Below are 22,411 nucleotides of genomic sequence, written 5' to 3' on the forward strand. Positions count from 1 at the left end.
GCTAGTTCTTGGTCCTCACACCTTATCTACCTTTCTGCTTCCTGCCATCACGTCCTGAGATTAAAGGCATGTATCACCATGCCTGGCTGTTGCCAGTGTGGCTTTGAACTCACAGAGATCCAGACCGATCTCTGCCTCTGGAATGCTAGGATTAAAGGTGTGAGTGCCACCATTTTCTAGCCTCTGTATCTAGTGACTGTTCTGTTCTCTGACCCCAGATAAGTTTATTAGGGTGTACAATATGTTGGGGAACATGATATCACCACAGGATCCATTGAGTGACATGGCCCGGGAACACAGGTTTAGGTTACCACAAATCCCATGTTCCAGCTCGGAAGCAGTTTCATGAAGGTTTTACAGTTTTACAGAACAAAGAAAGTCATAAATCAAGACAACTTTAAAATACATTGGTGGGTAGACCAGAGAGGCGGGTTTCAAAGGATGGTGGAGCTGTGCTATAGGTCCAGGAGGCTGTCTGAGAGCTGCCTTAGCTCCTGGATTGGTGGACGCCAGGGTTCTGCTGAGTTAATAGCTCCTGAGAGGTCTTTAACTGTTATCATGAGGTGTTAGTTCAGATACGGAGTTGGGCAAGGAATTCCAGAACCTAAAACCAGCCCAAGATAAAGTAAAATTGCAATGTCTGAACTGAAACTCCCATCAGTCCGTCAGTCTCTGCGGACACAGACTCCTCCCTGGAGTTCTGTTCACAGAAGAGACAGCTTCTCTTCAGGAACTTTCACTCATGAGAGAACTGGAACTTCCAGGTCATAGGTCATTTTGGCCCAAAGTGAGTAAACACAGTTTATGTACCATACCTGACATCCTTGTTTGAGATATCTTTAGCATAGCATGGATTGTCTCTTCAGGCAATTCTGGTTTCAACAGTGGTGTTGAAATTTCCTGTCAGCAGGAAAGGCAAGCCAGGTGAGGGCCCCAGTGCCTCCCCTTTCACCAGGCTTCTGTGTCTAAGTAGAGGTGAGAGATCTTGGCTGTGGGTTTCCAATGCCACTGATGATGTCTGAACTTCTGGACAAGTAGAAACTAGTGTTCATCTAAGCTCATATTCCCTGACATCCATAAAGATGCTGGGTCAGACAGCATGGCTGTTGAGGGAAGTGAACACAACCCAAGAGCCAGCAGCCGTGGGTCTGCATCGTCCCAGCCGTCCACAGTCAGGGTTTGCATCAGTGCTGTGGAACCTGGATCTTCACGTCACACTAGGGTTGTTACGTTCTCAGATGTCAGAGGACATCGATGCTCTTCGTTGGTGACACATGGTAGTATTGGTCAGAACCTGCTCAGGCATCCTGTGAATCTAGCTACTGACCAGACTCTTTCTTCTGTTTTGACAAGGTCTCACGGATCCCAGCCTGGCCTTGAACTCTCTGACGCTGGGGAAAACCTTGAACTCATGATCCTCTTGCCTCCCCTCTCTAGTGCTAGGATTGCTGGTGTGTGCCATACCTGGCTGTGTGCAGTGCTGGGGATCAAATGGGGGGGGCTTCATGCCGTCCTCTAACAACTGGGTTACACCCCAGTCCCTGAGCAGACACCGTGTGTGTGTGTGTGTGTGTGTGTGTGTGTGTGTGTGTGTCCCCTTTTTAAATAATTTATTGGGGTAGTTTTGTTTGTTTTTTGTGTATGTGCGTCTGTGTGGGTCTGTGTGTATGGTATATGCACATGTGTGTTCTACCATGTGCACACATGCTAAGGCCAAAGAAGGACATTGGCTGTCTTCTCAGCTGCTCTCTGCCTTACTCCCTTGAGACAGAGCCTCTCACTGAACCTGGAGTTAGACTGGCCTCCAGCGAGGCCAGCGGTCCCCTCTCTCTCCATGCCCCGTAGTGCTGGAGTCACAGGCATGCTTTCAACCACGCCCAGCCCTCCACGTCGGTGCTGGAGATTCGAACTCAGGTCCTCATGTTTACACCGTGCTCGTCTGACAATACTCCTGATTGCAAATGGCTGCTCACGTCACCCCAGTCTAGCCAACTTTATTTACTTAATTTTGTTTCGTCTTATATTATTGAAAGATGTATTTCTCATGCAAATAACAACCCCAGAGCCATTTATCTTAAGGACAGCTTTGTTTGAGATAGAGGAGTCTCCCTGTGTAGCACCAGCTCAAATGCTCCTCTCTCTGCCTAGCAAAGAGATTGGGATTTCAAGCATGCGCTACTGCACACTGCGTGATTTACACAGATCTTGACTGGCTTTATTGTGGTTCTAGAGTAAGGTAATATTCGTCCCATGAACTAGAGTAAGTGGTTCTGAAGACAGAGAAAGACTCCGGAAAACAAAACCGAAGGATATAATTGCCCCAGAGGCTCTCCCTGTCAGGAGCGCAAGGGGAGGCAGGACAGGAGCAGAATGCAATTGGTCCATGTTGCTTTGCTTCTGCCTGAGGATTAAGGCAGAGAAAGTGTCGCCACCCTGCCAGTGAGGAGGGTTTCAGCATGAGTGACTCCATGTCCCCTCTCGGCCTAGCATGGTAGGGCTGGTGCAGCAGCTTAGTAAAGGTGCGGGTACAGCTTTCCTGTCAGTCCTGCTGACTTTGAGCTTGGTCTCTTATGTCTGCCGGCTGGTAGAGAACAGCAGCCATTAGCCCCAGGCGCTGAGTGAAGACTTGGAGCATGGCCAGTCAGAACGACACTGTTTTATTTGGTATCTTTTAGGTAGAGAATCTTTATTAAGTCTGATGTTGCCGCAGTGGCTCCCGATGGTAGCCTGTACCCTGTTTCTACTGGACCTTAGCTTTCCTTCTTCCTAACTGAGTCCCATTTTGCTTCTGCTGGCTCTCCAGGAAATCACGCAGAAAATCCTGGAAGCGGTAGGGACCATTGCTGGCTCCTCCTTGGAACAAACCAGCTGGCTGAGCAGAAACCTGGAGGTGAGAGCCCAGCCTCAGGTCTCTCTGGAAGAGTCTGATGCTGAAGACGATGTTCACGGTATGTGGAGGAGGGTTCGGAAGAAACGCTTGCCTCAGCCAGGGGCTCAAGTTCTGGTTTTTTAAGAAAAAGGTGTTCTTTCGACTTTCATTGACCTATGCAATTCTGTATCAGAGAGACCTGGGATCTGAGGACCTGAAAAAATGGGGCAGATACAGTCTAATGCTGTAGACAACTGTACTTCAGTTTCAGTGTGCTTTATACATGAATGAAACAAATCGATGATACAAGAAGGTTCTTCTTGGCTACAGAAAAACATGTAAATAACCCCAGGAAGCACATGCTAAATACAGGCAGAACAGTCCTTTCCCAGAACTTTCTCAGGATAGATCAGTTAAACAGTTGCCTGGCCCGCTCTGTAGATGATGTCTGGGAGAGCAGGAAAGCGAGGCAGAAAGCCATATCCAGACTCAGGGTGCCCTGAGGACAGCACCCAGCACACCCTTTCACCAGGTTGGCTTCTATAGCTATGATCTGACATCCAACAAGAGTAAACATGTCTTGTAAACTGGATGTTAATGTTTGTTGTGAGAGGCACGAAATCATGTCCAAGAACAATCCAGGGAACAAAATGTACCCGCGGTAAAACACCCTCTGCCTTTCCTGGAGCCTCCCTCATAGTTCCCGAGGCATTGTTCACCAAGTGTCAGTGTTCATTCAGTCTTCTTCGTATACAAAAATGGGAGAGCACAGGGTCTGTGTGGGGACAGGAGTGATGTTAATGAACCTGATCACGATGACCTCACAGTTTTGTTTTTTTTTTTTTTTTTTTCGAGACAGGGTTTCTCTGTGTAGCTTTGCACCTTTCCTGGGACTCACTCTGTAGACCAGGCTGGCCTCGAACTCACAGAGATCCGCCTGGCTCTGCCTCCCGAGTGCTGGGATTAAAGGCGTGCGCCACCACCGCCCGGCCGACCTCACAGTTTTGACATACATCGAAACACCAGGTTGTAATCTTCAATGTGCGCCATTTTTGCCCATCAGATATCATTGGCCGAGCTCCAGGAGGCACTGGAAAGTGAAAACCCACTTTAGGCACACAAACAAGCACAATGCCTTCTTAGGCTGTTCATGGGCCCAGGCTCCCACCCCATTCCATCCTGCGAATCCGTGCCCTTGTGGGCCAAGTGACTGCACATGTTCACGCGTTTTATGTGAGTGTGTGTGTGTGTGTGTATATACACATATATATTTATGCATATATATAATTGAAGATAATTTTTTCAGACAATATATTCTGATCATGGTTTCCCTTCCCTCAACTCCTCCCAGATCCTCCCCACCCCAGCCAACTCCATGATCTCTCCCTCTCTCTCTTTAGAAAACAAACAGGCAAACAAACAAGAAAACAGAATGAAAAAGAAAAAGCATAAGAAGCACACACAAGCATATACGGATCCACAGAAACCATGAAAACACAAAGCTGTCAGTAAACAATAATATACGGGCAAAGGGTCAGGGGGAAAAAGCTCGGGCAAAGCCACATGAGACAACATTACTGTGGAGGTCACTTGTGCTGACCACCTGCTCATGGGTGTGGGGCCTCCCTTGAGTGTGGTCAGTATACCCAGGGAGACTCCCCTGGAGAGAACTAGCTTTCCCCTTGTGAGCTGATGTCGATTGGAGAAGCGTCTGGTGAGGGGTGGGAAATTGTATCCATTTCCTCCTCTCACAACTGAGACCATCTGGCTTGGGCCTGTGCAGTCTCTGTGTGGCAGGAGCCATTCCCCATCAGTGGAGGGGTCCTGTAGAGGATGTAAGGAGTCGGCGGGAGAAGGAAGAGAGCCAGGCCATGGTGGTCAGGAGAATCTTGCAGCCTGACTGACTTGCAGCTAGAGTGTTTCTTTATTTATACAGAATGTAGTTAGCAGGGATACATTCATGATGTTCCAAAACATAGATCATATCATTTTTGATTTTGGACATGTGTTTCACTTCCGTTTGCTCATCTTTTAGTCATCACTAATAAACTATGACAGAACAGAGTTATCATTTCCAATCATTTCCCCTCAAGTTTGACATCATTAATAAACAGAGTTATCATTCTTACTCGTTAACCCCATAACCCAATTTTTGAGAATCTAGAGGCGTATGACAGCCTGTGCTCAGGCTGGTTGCTTTGGTTGCTTTGAGGACACTAGACCAAAGCAAAATCTTCAACCACCCTGGACATTTTGCTATGTCTCAAGCAATGTATTATTAACTCTCAGTGGTCAGAGTATCCAGGAAAAATCCTCAGGCTAAAGCTGCTGCAGTTATTATTCAAATTCTGGCATAATATAATCAATGTTCACATTTATATCTTTATAGAATTGGTTTATATGTCTAATCCTGACATTCTGTTGCTCCTTGGTCATATGATATTATAGTGGCTCTACATGAGCTAACTCTAAAAGAGGGAGGTCCTGACACCTCATTCTTTTATCATCTTTCCACTCCATACTTTGCTCACCAATATGTCTCTATGTAGGGCAGAGTTGTATGCCACGTAATTGTCTGAGTGTACAGTGGGAAGAGCCTTGTAATCTGAACTGCGGACAATTCCTCTAGCCCACCGAATCTTGTTGACCTTTTTAATTTTACTTTGTTTTGAATATCTTGTTTCTGAGTAAGTACAGGGACAGATGTTTCAAGAATGTCTCATAGCCTCATAAAGAGACCTCTGGCTTCTTTATGTGTTACAACCTCCAAGGCATAAGGAAGACCTTCAAGTAGATAAGGATATCTCCCTAAAAGTGTGTGTGTTGGGGGGGAGGGAATAGTATGCTCAGGACTGTCCTGGGGAAGCTTAGAAGCAGCATTCCTGGGAGAAGGCATAAATGATTCATAAGGAATTTTCCATCAACCTAGCATCCTCAAATTGTACAATTAGAAGTGCCCCAAGTATGTGACAGGTGAAGATGAGAACCAGAGGTGGCCTGGCAGCCATCACGGGGCTCGGCTCTGCTATGTCTCTGTCAGGAAGCTGTGATGGCTCTGTGACACCACCTGTGCTGCCACAGTCTGTGTGACTTTACGTGTGTGTCCGTCTGTTGTGTCTGGGAGGCACCGCCCCCTTGGAGTCCTCCATCCCCTCTGGCTTCCCCACCCCTGCCTCCTCTTGGGCACTGAGCCCTGAGCCCTGCGTGGAGGGGTTTGGTTGAGATATCCCCATTTAGGACTGAGTGCTCCAAAGTCACACTGTCCTGTTGTGGGTCTCCTCCTTGGCTCCCTTCCCCGGCGATGGCTGAGCAAGGCGCTTACCAGAGTCCGGTGTGGGCCCGGGGATCCCAGCGAGAAAGTCTGGTTCACTTCTGATCATCTCTGGGATGCCAGGGACATAGGCTGCCATAGTCAGCTTCTTCTGAACCTAGATGGGAGTCTCCAGAGGAGCATCCAATTATACAAGCTAGTTATACACGATCCTGGTGATAGAGACAGAGCATGTGTGGAGAGAACACCCAGCAATCGGCCAGGCATGGGTATCTCCCAGTGTCATCCCAGCTCATTCCTAGGCTTCGGAGTCCCATGGCTTTGTGTCCGCTTGATGTTGGCCAAAGGCTGAGGAGTGCTGGGGTTGCCGCCCTAACCAGAGCTTCCCAGGGCAGAGGTCAAGAGCCCCAAAGGACATGCTGTCAGAGCCACCATGTGGGCTGTCCCTTGCAGATCTTGGGGTGTGGCCCACTGCAGTTGAGGGAGGGGCATGTCTGTCCCTGAGTTGTGTTGTGTGGCTGGTCTTCCCAGGCGGGCATGCTAGTCCATTTTCGGTTGCCAGTAGCTGTTCCAAGGAAGGCAGTTTGATTTGGGCTTGTGGTCCTGGGGGCACAGCCTAGGGGGTCACATTTGGTGGCATCCTCCCTGCTGGTACAGTTCTGAAGTAAGATGATGTCACCCCATGACCTTATGTAACCCTAGCCACACCAGAAGGCCTCACCCCAGGATACCATAGTTGGCTTACTTCTTCATCCTCTGAGCACCTCACAGCCGCCGGGGATTCAGTTTAACACGTAAGGCCCTAAGGGACACTCACATCATCCCCAAGCCTCAGCACTGAGAAACTGCTTGGGGTGTGCAGGTTGGTGTTCTGCAGAGGTGGGTGCAGAGAGCTGAGGATGCAGAGGTGAGTGCAGAGCTGAGGATGCAGAGGTGAGTGCAGAGCTGAGGATGCAGAGGTGAGTGCAGAGCTGAGGATGCAGAGGTGAGTGCAGAGCTGAGGATGCAGAGGTGAGGGCAGAGCTGAGGACACAGGTGAGTGCAGAGCTGAGTGCAGAACTGAGGATGCAGAGGTGAGTGCAGAGGTGGCACAGAGCTGAGGAGCAGAGGTGAGTGCAGAGGTGGCACAGAGCTGAGGAGCAGAGGTGAGTGCAGAGCTGAGGACGCAGAGCTGAGGATGCAGAGGTGAGTGCAGAGGAGAGTGCAGAGGTGGCACAGAGCTGAGGAGCAGAGGTGAGTGCAGAGGTGGCACAGAGCTGAGGAGCAGAGGTGAGTGCAGAGCTGAGGACGCAGAGCTGAGGATGCAGAGGTGAGTGCAGAGGAGAGTGCAGAGGTGGCACAGAGCTGAGGAGCAGAGGTGAGTGCAGAGATGAGTACAGAGAGCTGAGGATGCAGAGGTGAGTGCAGAGGTGAGTGCAGAGAGCTGAGGATGCAGAGGTGGCACAGAGAGGTGAGTGCAGAGGTGAGTGCAGAGAGCTGAGGACGCAGAGGTGAGTCTTGGTGTATGAGAAACCAAAACACAAACCAAAACCTCACAGGTGAGAAGTTCTGATCGGTATCAGGCTCCAGGCACATCCAAGCCCAGTGCTTAAGTGGAGTTCTCTGTAGACTCTGGGTGGCTCTTTCTGGGGCACAGACTGACTCAGAGCGGGGCTAAAAGGGCTGGAGCCACAGAGAGGTTGGCCAGAAGCTGGGAGTGCTTTCCACTCCTGCAGAGGGCCTGTATTTTGTTCCCAGCATCCCTGGCTGGCTGCTCACAACTGCCCGTCACTCCCGGTCCAGGGGATCCGATGCCCCCTTCTGACCGACTCAGCACCGCACTCACATGCACAAATTCTCATCAGAGACACACCTACCCATGTAATTAAAAACAAAAATGAAAATCTTTTGTTTGAAAGGGGTGGAGCCACGTGGTATATCTTGTCACCCAAAGAGGAGGGACAGACCTGGTTGCTCAGCCCATCAGTCCTGTCCGGCTGCTGGATAGCTGAGAAATAGTGATGCTTTGTCCCGTAGTGATAATCTGTCACGGGGAGGCTCTGCTAGTGTGCGGTGGTGGTGGTGGTGGTGGTGATGATGATGATGATGATGATGACGATGTGGTCTGGCTGTGTGTGGGTATGGCAAGAGGTCGGCCTCAGTTTTCTTCAGAAGTGGTCGCCTGCCTCATTTCTTTGGACAGGTATTCTCCCTGGAACCTGAGCTTGCTGAATGGACTAGTTGACTGTCCCCCCCCCCTCCCGGGCTTCTGAGAGCCACCTCTCACTGCCTCCCCAGCACCGTGGTCACAGGAGCCAGACACCGTGCCCAGTGTTTTGTTTTTGTTTTTGTTTTTTTTTTCCACGGTTCTGGGAGACAAACTCGGGCCTCACGATTGCACCCGCGCTTGCGGACTAAGCTCTCTTCCAGCCCCTTCCTTTGCTGCTTTAGGCCAATAACCGCGCTTTCCCAGACGGTGCTGTGGTTAGGACTGTGGTTGCAGGGAAAGAGCGCCCCACCCCCACCCCGACCGAGCACTCTGAGCTTTGCCGGGGCTGTTTCTTTGGCGCACTCTGAGCTTTGCCGGGGCTGTTTCTTTGGGCGCCACCACCAACAAGCTGCACGCCCCCTGCGGCTGTACCCATTCTGTTGTACCAGGGGTTGTCGCCTGTCTGCTGTTCAGTCGCTCAGCTCTGCCTGATTGGTGACAGCGCTGTGACCCACTCCCAGCCTCTCCATAAGCCTTGCTCGGCAGAGGTCACAGCAGCGCGCGGCACTTGGGCTTCCGGCTGCGTCTGTGGCAGTGGTGATGCACAGATGCCGGCGTCGTGTCGGCCGTGGGAAGCTGCCCGCAGTGGGGCGCCCCTCCACCTGACACGTGTTTGTGCTGCCAGAATGTGTACAGGTGCTCAGGGGCACCCTTGCATCAAGTTGAGACACCTGTACTGGAAGACAAGTGTCGTTTGTCTGTCTGTCTGTCTGTCTGTTATGTGTAGCTGGAAGGTTTCTCTGCTCCCGCAGCCGCTTATAAAATAATCATTCAGAGGCTTAATGTTAATTACCAATTGTATGGCCAATGGCAAGCTTTCTTGCTAGCTAGCTCTTATAACCTAACCCATTTCTATTCATCCATACGTGGCGTTACCAGTCTGCTGGCATCTTGTTCCTTGGGCGATGGCTGGCATCTCCCCTTCCTCTCCTTTCTTCTCTCTGTATCTCTGCTTAGATTTTCCTCCTGACTCTAAGCTGCCTGCCATAGGCCAATGCAGCTTTATTTATCAACCAGTCAGAGCAACACACATTCACAGCGTACAGAAAGATATCCCACAGCAGTTATATGTTATGGGGGTTTTGTCTGCACGTGTGTCTGTGTACCACATGTATGCCAGTTGTCCACAGAAGCAAGAGAGGGTGTTGGATCCCCTAGAACTGTAGTTACAGATGGTTGTGAGCTGCTGTGTGGGTGCTGGGAATTGACGGGTCCTCTGCTAGAGCGGCCAGTGCTCTAACCGCTGAGCCATTTCCCCAGCCCCAGTTGATACAGTCTAGGGGTCCTGATAGGGCTTTCTTTTCTTTGCCAGTTAAAGAGGTAAAAAGCAGGAAAAATCTGAAGTACAACAGGTGGCAGCAGAGAGCTCTCAAGTACAGCAGAGAGAGTCAGCTGGTGAAGGAGGGCGTGGGGGGGGGGAACGGGGGGGGGAGGCATGCACACAGCAGAGAGAGTCAGTTGGTGAAGGAAGACGTGGGGGGGGGACAGGGGAACATGCATACAGCAGAGAGTCAGCTGGTGAAGGAGGGCGTGGTGGTGGTGGATGGGGGGGACATGCACACAGCAGACAGAATCAGTTGTTGAAGGAAGACGTGGTGGAGGGGACGGGGGGGGGGACATGCACACATCAGGGAGAGTCAGCTGGTGAAGGAGGGCGTGGGGGGGGACATGCACACAGCAGACAGAATCAACTATTGAAGGAAGGCATCTGGGGGGGATGGACATGCACACAGCAGACAGAATCAGCTGTTGAGGGAAGGCATCTGGGGGGGGGACATACACACAGCAGACAGAATCAGCTGTTGAAGGAAGGCTGGACATGCACACAGCAGAGAGAAAGACCCTCACACAGCAGAGGGGTCTTGGAAAGCTGAAGATCCAGCTTCATCTGAGGTTTAAAACCTCTGAAGAGCTTTCCTCCCTTGCACTAACTAGGCTTGGTTGGTTTGAAGACAGACACAGGATGGTTGACTGGTCCGCAGCTGTTGTATGGACTGCCTAGTCCATCAGCAGGCAGCCTGCTGGTGAGAGACAAACACTGCCAGGCTTTGAGGAAGAAGCCGGCCATCTTGGTGATTCACCACCTTTATTCCCAGCCATGGCCCCCCTCCCTGTCTTTCTGCCTACCAGGGAGTCTGCCTATCTCCTAGTCTCTCAAAGTGGAGAACACTGTCTTGATGAAACTGTTCAGAAATGAGATAGAGACTGGAGGCTGTCGGGCTTGGCATAGAGCCCTGGCCCCATTAGTCAGAGCAGTCATGTGATCATACTCCATCATCAGAAAACATCACTTTGACTGTTGTTAAGGCTGGCTACATTGTGCAAGAGCAGAAACCAGTAGTCCCGTCAAAAGGATTTCAGAGTGGTTTGCAGAAACAGTTCTGACTGGCAGCAAAGCTAGTTGAGAGAAGTGATCTAAGCTCAGGGCCAGCGAAGTCTGCCATTGATCCAGAGCTTAGATGTCGTGGTCTGAAAATGTGGTCAAGGACAGTTGAGATTTTTGGCTTGGAGAAGAATGGGAGAGGTGAGTTAGCATTACACATGAGATGTCAGGAGAAGAGAAATGACCCTCAAAGGTGAGTCAGAAGTCACCAGCTGAGAAAACAGCCCTCACAGTAATAGATTCTGGGGTGGAATTCCCAAAGGGGAGGGGGGGTGGGTGGGTGGCGGGGGGGGGGGGGGTGGTGGTGACTGAAGTAGGTTGGTGAGCAGGGATTAGAAGGATAATGTCTGGAAACCGATCTGGCCAGGATCAGGATGGGGGGGGGGCAGCATTGGGTGGGGCCAGCAGAGAAGAGGCAGGTAGGAGACTGACGCTCAGGATCCCTCAAAGCCGGGTCTCAGGATCATGACCAGTTAGCAGTAAGGACTCTAGAATGCTGTGGCTTGCTGCTGGCTTCTTGTTGGCTTCCAGCTTCTTGCTTGCTTGCTTGTTTTGTTTTCGATTTAGGGACTTTGTTGCTGTTGAGGCAGGCTTTCACACAATCCAGCCTAGCCTCACACTTAGTATATAGCTGAGCATGGCTTTGAACTCCCAGTCCATCTGCCTCCACTTTCTTCGTGTTGAGATGACAGGCAGTAGTTCTGGTTGAGTCCTAGGCCTCACACACACATGCTGGGCCTCACACATGCTGGGCCTCACACGTACATGCTGGGCCTCACACACACATGCTGGGCCTCACACACACATGCTAGGCCTCACACACACATGCTGGGCCTCACACACACATGCTGGGCCTCACACACACATGCTGGGCCTCACACACACATGCTGGGCCTCACACACACATGCTGGGCCTCACACGTACATGCTGGGCCTCACACGTACATGCTGGGCAAGCATCTACCCAGGAGCAGTTGCCGTTTAACAGCCTGTTCTCACAGCAACTAATCCAGTCCCTCATAAAAGTCATTTATCCATCTTTGTAAAATTTAAATGTTTGCATTTTTTGAGAATTTCATATCGGAGTACTGTATTTACATCATACCCACCCCTCCTTTTCCTCCCCCCCCCCATTACGTCCCCTTATTTCTTCGCAAGCTCACGACACCTTCTTCTATGACTGCTGTTTTATGAACACCCTGCTTGGCTGTTGCTCCCATGTGTATGTGTTTGGGGCTGAGCACTTGAGACTGGATAACCCAGCGGGTGGCTTGTCCCTGGAGAAGACTGATTCTCTGTGGGGGACCAGCTCCCACTTTTAATCCCCCGAGGGACTCTTGAGGAGTGAGGGATAAGAGATCTAGATAGAAAAAATAGATGGGAGAGAGACAGCTAGAAACGCAGGATCGCCTCAGGCAGGCCTGGATCAAAACCCACCAGCACCTTCTGGCTCTTCTAAAGGGCTATTGATAGGAATGCCAAAGGGAGGAGCAAAAGACCTCCCCCTAGCACAGCCAAGTGCAGACCCTTCCAAACACCTGTAACCACGCACGCACGCACGCACGCACGCGGTCAGTCCATCCCCTTATGCAGCCCTGCTGGGTAAAGCAAGCTCAGATCTTACTAGGAAACCTTTGTGGGCTCCCACAATTCTCCTTCTCTATGCCATAGATTGCCTGTAGCTCTTCATCTAGGGGCAGGGCCTTGAGGAATCCCCCCTGATTATCACGTCCACGGAGTGTTTGTGCAGGTTTATTCAGGCAGTCATATTGTTGAGGTTCTGTGGGTGCACTGTGGGGCGTTTACCCACCACCCCCACAGTTCCCCAGAGTTTTCTTGAGTGCAATCAGCAGGAAATATTAGATAGAAGGATTTATAGTGGAGAATCTTGCGGAGATAAACAGATAGAAAATAATGGATAGCCTCGAGAGGGCCTGGAACCTATTACAACGGGCCCAGACTGTCTCTGGTCCAGGGTTTTTATAGAGACACCAAGGGGTGGAGCAAAAGACCTCCTCCACCAGCACAGCCAAGTGCAGACCATCTCAGACACCTGCACTCAGGCCCGTGGTCCTGATCATCCTCTATGCGGACCTGCTGGGTAAAGCCACGAGGAACCCCAGAACGGGCTCCTACAGTGCACCCTCCCTGTCTGTCATGCCTCTCAGACACTACCAAGCAGCAGGTGTTCTGCTCCTCTGGCTCTTAAGTCTTTCCACCTCCTCTTCCACCTCGTTCACTGAGCCTTAGGTCCAGCAGTTCCGTTATAGATGGAGCAACTGGGACTGTGCCCCCATGGACACTTATTCCTTGTATCTTGACCAGTTTTGAGTTTCTTGACCATTAAGGAGCCATTACAGAGGGAAGACAGAAATGGTGTGAAGGCAGTACTCACACATGAAATTCTCAAAAAAGATTCTTAACCTGTAATCTATTGCTAAAGGTTGGTGAGTAGATTGTATAAGGGAGGAGGGAATGTTTGTCAAAGGACATGCCGATTTTATTCGGGCGGGAAGGGTACCTTCAAGAGAGCTATTGTACAGCAAGGTGACTACTTAAGAACAATGTATAAAATGGGCAGGGAGCTCTCCGGTGCTGCGTACATGAGACACATTAGTGTTTAACTCTGAGCCACCAATAACGCTTTAAGGGGAGAAATAAAAGCACTTCCCCTGGAGTCACTGAAGCAAGAGTGAATCCAGATTTGAATACTGCTTCGTGCTCCCTGCGTCTTCTGTCCGGTGTCTGTCTGTTTGTCTGAATGTGTGCTTGCCCGAGTGCCGTCTCGTGACTCCATCCCTGTGTCTGAGTGTGCCTGTGTCTGGCTGTTGTGTGACTGTGTGTCTGCTTAACAAAGGACTTTGCTCCGTATTTATTAAACAGCCCAGAAAACATCACGTGGGGAAGGAATGGGGTACATCAGTGACATCTTTTAACTGAGCTTTATGAGGAGGGATTGAGTCACTGGCTCCAGCCAACCCCAACTGACCCAGATAACAGACATCATTGTTTATCAACCAAAATCCATACATGGATACTCATTTTAGAAGGTCTCGTTTAATTTTGGTATTAGTCTGCTTTCAGCAAATGCAGGTTGGAATTTCACTGACCGCGCAGTAATTCCAAAGGGGACAAATCATCATCACACCTACACTCATTGGGCTCGGCCAGCATTTCCGTTTCCTGGGTGGGCCCTTCTGAGGGAGGGAGGAAGCAGGAGAGTAGAGGACACAGATGGGTGAGAGGCAGGATTGTGTGGAGATGGAGGAGTGTGTCCCACAGCAGCTCCCCAACAGTGGAGACAGCCTTCAGGGGCAGAGGCTGTGTGGGAGCTCAAGAGACGGTCACGTGTGCTCAGAGCTGGGCGCCAAGGCCATCGGTAGACTGGGAGCAAAGCCAGTATTGGACGATGGACCCTGGGCATCGAGACCACAGTGCTGGCTGGTCACCCAAAAGGACTTGGAGACAGTGAGCTGGTGCTGGTGTATTTGATCCAAATACCTACATTCTTTGTCCCGATGAGGTTGTATGACTTCACACAAGCTAGAGTTATCCAGGAAGAGGAACCTCAGTTGAGAAAATGCTTCCATCCGATTGCCTTCAGGCAAGTCTGAAGGACATCTTCTTGATTAGTGATTGATGTGGGAGGGCCCAGAATAATGGGGCCGTGCCATCCCTGGCCTGTTGTCTTACACTGTATAAGAAAGCAGGCTGAGCAAGCCATGGGGAGCAAGCCAATCAGCAGCACCCCTCCATGGTCTCTGCTTGAGGTCCTGCCTCCAGGTTCCTGCCCTGACTTCCTTCCATGGAGGATAACAGCTGTGAGCCGAAGTGAACTTTTCCTCCCCGGTTGGCTTTTGGTCGTGATCCTTATCACAGAAATAAATAGAAGCCGAACGTAGACATCCTTCGTGGGTGAACTCGAGTGTGATGCAAATCCTGAAGTTAGTGTCTGCAGCCAGGGTGAAGGTGCTTGGGGACGAAGTGCGACTTCGGCCTCAGAGCTAAACCGATGCCTCTCTCTCTGCCGCAGATGCTGCTGCTGCGGCCTCGGCGATGGTGTCCGCTTCTGCTCCCTCCGTGTACAGCGTGCAGGCGCTCTCCCTCTTGGCAGAGGTAAACGCGGGCCCGACGTGGGGTCCCTTGTGGAAGCGCTTGCCCTCTCCAGCCATTGTGAGGGCCTGTATTCATTCTGGACGCCAGAACTCCTCTTGCATGAGTTCTGACGTCCGGACCTGAGTCAGTCAGCTTTCTGTGCTTGCAACAGAAAATCCCCGAGAGACTCGTTTTAAAGGAAGGGAAGGTCTGTTTGGCTCAAGAAGGTAGAGGCTTCAGTCCTGGCGGTTGGTCGTGTTGCTCCGGGCCGTGGTGAGGCACAGCCTCGTGGTGGGAGTGTGTGGCGGCGCATAGCGTCCTGGTTTTCAGGAAGCAAGGGCATGCTGCCAGGGACCTCTCTCCTGCCCCTCGGCCTCACCTCCTAAGGTCTCTGCCTCTCCCAGTGGTGCCACAGGCTGGCAACCAAGTCTCTGACACATAGGGGGACACTCTAGATCAAATTAGAATAGACATCAGGCTGTGGTGTGGCACTTTTGATTGCCACTCCAGACGCCCGTCTTCTCAACGGCCTCCTCGTTCTTTTAGGTTCTGGCTTCTCTCCTGGACATGGTGTATCGAAGTGACGAGAAAGAGAAGGCCGTACCACTCATCTCCCGTCTGCTCTACTACGTGTTTCCCTACCTGCGCAATCACAGGTGACGGCATCGTCCCGCCCCCCCCACGGAGATGTGTCCTTCGAGACGTGGGCCCAGTGGTGTTCCTGGACAGTCTTTGACCCTGGCCCTCCTCTTCCCTTAGTGCCTACAACGCCCCCAGCTTCCGAGCCGGCGCCCAGCTGCTGAGCTCCCTGAGCGGCTATGCCTATACCAAACGGGCGTGGAAGAAGGAAGTGCTGGAACTGTATCTGGACCCCACTTTCTTTCAGATGGATACTTCCTGTGTTCAGTAAGAAACGCTCGTCCCATAAACGCGTGCTCCGACCAGGCAGTGGTGGCACATGGCTTTAATCCCAGCATTGGGGAGGCAGAGGCAGGCTCTGAGTTCCGGCCAGCCAGGGCCCTACACAGAGAAACCCTGTCTCAAAACATGTGCTCTGTGTCTTCAGTGCTTGGGTGTGCATGATTCTCAGTGCTGAAATGAAAGCAGACCGATAGTGCCACCCCCTAGGATGTCCCTGTCATGGGTGCTCACGTCCGTCTAGTGTTTGCTGAAAAGATGTTAAATCCTTCGAAATACCGAGGTGGCTTTTTATCAAAAGAAGCACTACACTAGATTGAGGAGCCTGTTGTTCGGAAGGAGCATGGTGGGGGGTTCTGGGGGTGCCCGGTCTGCCCCTATCCATCTCAGTCATGAGATAGTAGAGCCCATGGTGTCCCTGGCAGTATTTCTGCCCGGCTTCCTGGCCCATGCAGTCCAAGTTCATGTGTGTGTGTGTGTGTGTGTGTGTGTGTGTGTGTGTGTGTGTGTGTGTGTTGCAAGAAATTTGATGACACTGTGTGAAGATGTGTCACTGTGACTGGTTTACTAAAAAGCTAAATGGCCAGTAGCTAGGCAGGAGGTGTGGGCAGGACTTCTAGACAGAGAGCTCTGGGAAGAAGAAGGTGGTGGAATCGCCAGCCGGATGGAGAGGAAGCAGATTGGAGAGGACAGAGTAAAGGTAACCGAGCCACATAAAAGAACATAGATTAAATGATGTGGGTTAAGTCTCCAAGTTGTGGTTTTGTTTTTGTTGTTTTTTTTCTTTTGTGAGCTGGGGACCCAAAGAAAAATCTGTCTACACTTCTGGGTGAATGTGGTTGCGCGTGTGTGTGTGTGTGTGTGTGTGTGTGTGTGTGTGTGTGTGTGTGTGCGCGCGCGCAAGCAAATTGGGGCTAGAGGTTCACTTCAGGTGTCTTCCTCAGTCATTCTCCACCATTTTTTTTTTTTTCTTCGAGAGACAGGATTTCTCTCTATAGTTTTGATGCCTGTCCTGGATCTCGCTCTGTAGACCAGGCTGGCCTCGAACTCACAGAGATCCTCCTGGTTCTGCTCCCGAGTGCTGGAATTAAAGGCGTGCGCCACCGCTGCCGCCGCCACCATCACCATCTCCCTTCCCCTCCCGCCCCACCCCCAGGTGCACCTTATTTTTTTTTTAGACAGGGTCTCTCACTGAACCTTGAGCAAGGCTAGCAGCTGGTAAGCCCCAGGGACACCCCCCCCAGGCCCACAGTGCTGGGGCTGCAGACGTGAACTTCCAGGCCTGGCTTTTCCGTAGCTGCTGAGGTTTGGGCTTCAGAGCATGTGCTGTTACTGGCTGAGCCATCTCTCCAGTTCCGCAGAGCAGTTTTAATAGCTCTTAGAAAGGCATGTTATTTTCTCGATGCTCTTAATCAAATTGTCATTAATTGCATATTTAACTAATTTTCCTTCTTTTTCATATCCAGCTGGAAGTCCATTATAGACCATCTTCTGACTCATGAGAAAACAATGTTTAAGGATTTAATGAGTAAGTTTCAAATTAATTGCCACACTTCAGGACTGGTACCCTCATAATCAGCTTTTGCCATGTCACACTTTTTTTGAGATGGGTGGGGGTGGTCCCTCTGTGTAACCCTAGCTGTTCTGGAACTTGGTTCTTAACTCAAAGAGATCTGTGTAGCTCTGCATCCCCAGCGCTGGGATTAAAGGCGTGCTCCACCATGCCCCTCCACAAAAGCTTCCTTGGTGCCGAGTGACAGCTGGTGGGTGTGTAGACTTGGAGAGGACTGAGTGAGCCGCCCAGGCTGTTGGCAGACCCTGACTGCCCGTGTTTCACAGTTTCCAGGAGAGAGGCTGCTGAAGGCTGTGGGGGGGCCTGACAGCTGTCGTGGGACAGCTAAAGTCAGCCTCGTGTGTCAGGCAGCTCTCTGGTGCCTCAGGCAGGTCTCACTCTGTAGCCCTGGCCGGCTTCACACTCTCAATCCTCCTCCCTTGGCCTCCAAATGCCCATGTTACAGGCCAGCACTGCCATGCCCAGCCCAGGCCTTTCTTGATTCCCTGACATAGTGCGTCATGAATTGTTTGTTTGGGGGTGTCTGGTCCCCCAAGAAATTCCTTTTTCCAAGGTCCAGCCTTTAGACAAAAAACCCCATTCCCTCAGGGGCTTGAAGAAAGTTCCTGCTTGCTAAAAAGAGAGCGTTCTCCTCACCTCTGGCTCTCCCATTAACGTGTGGCTGTGGTGCTTACTAACTTGTCAGGGTCCACGCTAGCCCTAGGCTCCCTCAGTCAGTCATCACACCCCCTGCCCCCCAACTCTTCCCCCTGCTCCTTCTTGCTTTCGCGGGAGACAGTCTTGGCAGTTTGGAATAAACTTTTGCCTTTCGCCCACAGAGCAACTGTTTTGGTTTCTTTCCTGGGGGTAGGGTTAGGTTTGGTGGTATTATCATTTTGGGTTGGGCATTTTGTTTTGTTGAGAAAGGGTCTAGATCTGTGGCCTAGAGAACTATCCTGGAATTTATCATTACATAGTCTAGGCTGGTTCAAACTTCTTTTGTTTATTTTTTAGTTTTTTTGTGTGATAGGGTTTCTCTTTGTAACAGCCTTGGCTGTCCTGGATCTCATTCTGTAGACCAGGCTGGCCTCGAACTCACAGAGATCCCCCTGCCTCTGCCTCCCGGGTGCTGGGACTAAAGGCGAGCGCCACCATCACCACTCCAACTCTAGCCACAAACTCTTGGCAATCCTCCTGTTTCAGCCCCTCAGGTGATAAGATTATAGATGTGCACCGCCATTTGTAGCCGAGATAGGCCGTGTTTTGTTTTGTTTTGTTAACGTGTGCAGGACTGATTTCCGTACGTTCTCAGAGGAGAACCAGACCCTTTGAAGGGATGGGCAGCGTCACAGAGCGAAGGATCTTCTCACGGGTTGACTGTGATGTTTTCACTGCAGACATGCAGAGCAGCTCCTTGAAGCTCTTCTCCAGTGTGGAGCAGAAGGCCATGCTGCTGAAGCGCCAGGCCTTTGCTGTCTTCAGCGGCGAGCTTGACCAGTACCACCTGTACCTTCCCCTGATACAAGGTGAGACGCCCACCCGCCCGCCCGCCTTCGGCTGCCCCGAGCTGTGCCGCCGAAGACCCGGTGCCGGAGGTTTCACGGTGAACAAAAACGTCCCTGCTCACAGTCCTGGAGCTGCTGCAGAGTCCAGGGCTGCTTGCCGCATGCGTCCTGGGCCTCATTCCCTTAAAGCCTCCACCTTTGTGGGGAGGGGTGTGCTGCACCCCAGTCCTTCCAGTCTGAATCCTCCTCCTCTTCCCTATCTCCCATGACATGTAGGTGAGGCCCAGAGGGCTAAAGAATTGCAAGGGTGTGTAGAAGCCAGGCTTTGCTTAGGCATCAGTAACCACCTAACTGTAGGTTCCTATTTACGAGACAGAATGGCTCCTGTATTGTGTCACTGTGGTGGAGCTGGATATAATGAGTCTGTAGATATATGCCTGCATTATTCAGTAAGCGATCACTTCATTGTATTGTCCCAAAAAAAGTAAAAAAAAAAAAAAAAAAAAAAAAAAGCAGCCTTTCTCAAGCAGGGGCGAGCAGAGTTCCAGCAAACAGCTCTGAGAAGTCTTTCTACTGAAGGGGAATGAGAGCCAGGCAGTGTGACAGTATGAACCTCATATATACACCACATACATATCCACACGTGTGCACCATATGTGTAAACTTACAGCTACAATGTGGCAGCTAGAGAGCAGGCTTGGCACCCAAGAGAAGAGTCTGCTCTTCTACAGACCCAGCTCAGCTCCCAGCACTTAAGTTAGGCAGCTGACACCTGCCTATGGGACTCCAGCTCCATAGGGTATCGGCGCCCTCTTCTGGCCTCTTTGGGCACCTACACTCGTGTGAATATACACACATACACAGCGTTAAAATTAATAAAAAAATCTCTTTTAAAAGGAGTGAGAAATGAGAGATGGCGGGCATGCTATGAGAGGGATGTTGAGGGCAGGCAGAGGAAGGAGCCTCTTTGGAATAAATCCCCTGGACAAATCCCCAAAACAAAGGAAAAAGCAGACTTTTAATAAGCTTTGGTGGGGGCTGATGGGAAGTTTTATATCATGTGATCTAATTTAACATAGTATACATGACAAGAGTGTGGAGGAGCCGTGTTCTAGTTAGAGCCGTGAGGCAGAGGCTGCTGTTATACAGTACACACCTGCCCGAGAGAGAGCTTCAGGGATCACCCAGTCTCCTGGCTGTGGTATGCGGCCTCCTCAGGAGTGACCACTGTCCTGACGGGCCAGGCCTGGGCTCTCATGCTGAAGGGCATCACTGGGCATAGTGCACAGAGGGCAGAGCTGAGCACACACCTGGCTGGGAGTGACAGCGTCGTTAGCGTGATGGGAAAATGGGGAGGCCTGCGGTACAGGCTGCATACAGTACTGCAGATGCACCTGCCGCATGAGGGTGAGGTGAGGTGCATGGCGTGAGGACTCGAGCCAGCAACTGTGATCAGAGGGTGATTGTCACCAGGGTAGGTGGGACAGACATGCGTGGTGGCACATCCTAGCACTTGGAAGGCTGAGCCAGGCTCACTGTGTTGGAGGATAACCTGGGCTACATCACAGGACCCTGTTGGGTGTTTGTAGCACAAACACATACTTTTTGCCTCCCCATCTATCTCAGGAGTCTCGTATAGTCCAGGCTGGCCTCAAACTCTCTCTGGATGAGAGGTGTGTGCTGCCACGCCCAGTTTATGTAGTGCTAAGGAGAAGACCAAAGGCTCCATGCACACCAGGCAAGCCTGAACCAACTAAGCTGCATCCTCCACCTACCCCTCCTTTTTTTCCCTCGTCACAGACAGGGAGTAGAAGTCACTCTATAGCCCTGACTAGCATAGAACTCATTGCGTAGAGCAGACTGGCTTTGCATTGTGGTAGTCCTCCTGCCTCTGCCCAGGATTACAGGTGTGCGCCTGCATGTCCAGATAGGATTCATCACTTATACTGGGTTGTCATCACAATATCAGAGTGGTGACAGTTTTCTTCTTCTTTTTTAGCTAACAAGAAACCCCACCCTGCATATTTGTATGACTTCTCTACAATCTCTTTCCTCAGAGCGCCTGACAGACAACCTCCGAGTCGGACAGACATCCACAGTCGCTGCTCAGATGTTTCTTTTTTTCAGAGTTCTGCTGCTAAGAATATCTCCTCAGCATCTGACCTCACTGTGGCCAATCATGGTCTCTGAGCTGGTGAGTGCATCTGTGTCCGTCTTGGGCAAGATGGCGCTTTTAAAATGCTTTCTGTTGTTGGGCAATATCCACTCTGTGGGCGCCTGGCTTCTCTAAGAGGTGTTTGTAATCGTGTTGATAGCACATAGTTACCTCTCAGCTGAACAGAAAATGTTTTATTCTGTGACCTACACACACTATGATATTATTTGCTAGTTTTCCTCTTTGTTGGTTTGTGGTGATCCACCCCAGGGCCTCCCTGCTCTCTAGGCTCTACCTGGGCTCCATCTGCCAGGTTTTTGTTTTAGTTTGCTTTGGTTCGGAGACAGGGTTTCTCTGTGTAGCCCTGGCTGTCCTGGTACTCACTCTGTAGACCAGGCTGGGCCTCAAACTTAGAGACCTACCTGCCTCTGCCTCCCAAGTGCTGGGATTAAAGATGTGTGTCCCCATGCCCTGCCTGCTGGTTTTTTATAGCTAGATACATTTAGGTAAATGGGATCTCTCTCACATAGCGACTTAAATATACATTTTCTTCCTAAGATCCAGACATTCATACAACTTGAAGAAGATCTGAAAGAGGAAGATGAGTCGTTGAGGTAAGCCATGGGAGCTCCGCACTGCATGCTGGGAGGTGACAGTGCAGGCCATCACACCACCTACCGTCTTCTGGGAGTCCTGGTGATGGGGCTAGCTAGCGTGAAGACTTCTCCCCCTCTCTATTCAAGATGCATTTATTTTGCATATGCACATGTGTGCCTTTGTGTGTGTATGCACCATGTCCATGAAACGTCTGAGGAGGCTGGTAGAGGGTGTCAGATCCCCCGGAACTGGAGGTAAAGGCAGCGGTGAGCTTCCCAGTGTGGGTGCTGGGAATTGAAGTGGGGTCCTCTGGAGGAGCAGCAAGGGCTCTGAACTGCTGAGCCGACTCTCTGGCTGCCTCCTGTTTTTCAGACAGGGTCTCCTATATGGTCCGTTGTCTTGAGACTGACTCTGTAACTGAAGGTGACCTTGAGTGAGTGCTCCCGCCATACAGCCCCAACCAGCATGTATCACTGAGCCCATAGTCGGAAGATCTATTTCCAGGGAAATGTGTCTAAGGACTTTTCCCAAGTGAATGAAGAGCAGACGATGTGGATGAGTGTATAATGAACGTTTCTTTTGGAATTTGTAGAAACAGCAACAAAAACAGAATAAAAGTCCCAGTTGCCGATGGGAACGGGCCTTCGGGCGGGGCTGTGTCCCCCAGTGATCTCATCATGTACCTCTCTGCTTGCAAATTCCTGGACACGGCGCTCTCCTTCCCACCTGACAAGATGCCATTGTTTCAGATGTAAGTCAGAGGAGACCACACCCCCTCTGAAGTCGGTGGCTTTCCCTGCCTGCCGCGCAGCACTGCA

The 22,411-nt window shown here is 51.0% G+C and overlaps 1 protein-coding gene across 8 annotated transcripts in view; it reads left to right on the forward strand.

Annotated features, from left to right (window-relative positions):
* Nucleotides 1-22,411, forward strand: part of Dop1b (DOP1 leucine zipper like protein B) — a 119,296-nt gene that overhangs the window by 94,237 nt on the left and 2,648 nt on the right. For 3 of the 8 annotated variants that reach the window (XM_042259573.2, XM_006981347.4, XM_076549237.1), the window contains 9 exons: nucleotides 2,804-2,948; nucleotides 14,805-14,887; nucleotides 15,413-15,522; nucleotides 15,626-15,772; nucleotides 17,251-17,312; nucleotides 18,734-18,862; nucleotides 20,899-21,035; nucleotides 21,555-21,610; nucleotides 22,186-22,344. In XM_042259573.2, coding sequence (XP_042115507.1) covers nucleotides 2,804-2,948; nucleotides 14,805-14,887; nucleotides 15,413-15,522; nucleotides 15,626-15,772; nucleotides 17,251-17,312; nucleotides 18,734-18,862; nucleotides 20,899-21,035; nucleotides 21,555-21,610; nucleotides 22,186-22,344 — 1,028 coding nt within the window. The remainder of the gene's footprint in view (nucleotides 1-2,803; nucleotides 2,949-14,804; nucleotides 14,888-15,412; nucleotides 15,523-15,625; nucleotides 15,773-17,250; nucleotides 17,313-18,733; nucleotides 18,863-20,898; nucleotides 21,036-21,554; nucleotides 21,611-22,185; nucleotides 22,345-22,411) is intronic. The other 5 variants (XR_013043884.1, XR_013043886.1, XR_013043885.1 and 2 more) reach the window with 3 other exon arrangements.

This window comes from Peromyscus maniculatus, chromosome 12, assembly GCF_049852395.1.
Source record: "Peromyscus maniculatus bairdii isolate BWxNUB_F1_BW_parent chromosome 12, HU_Pman_BW_mat_3.1, whole genome shotgun sequence".
NCBI lineage: Eukaryota > Metazoa > Chordata > Mammalia > Rodentia > Cricetidae > Peromyscus > Peromyscus maniculatus.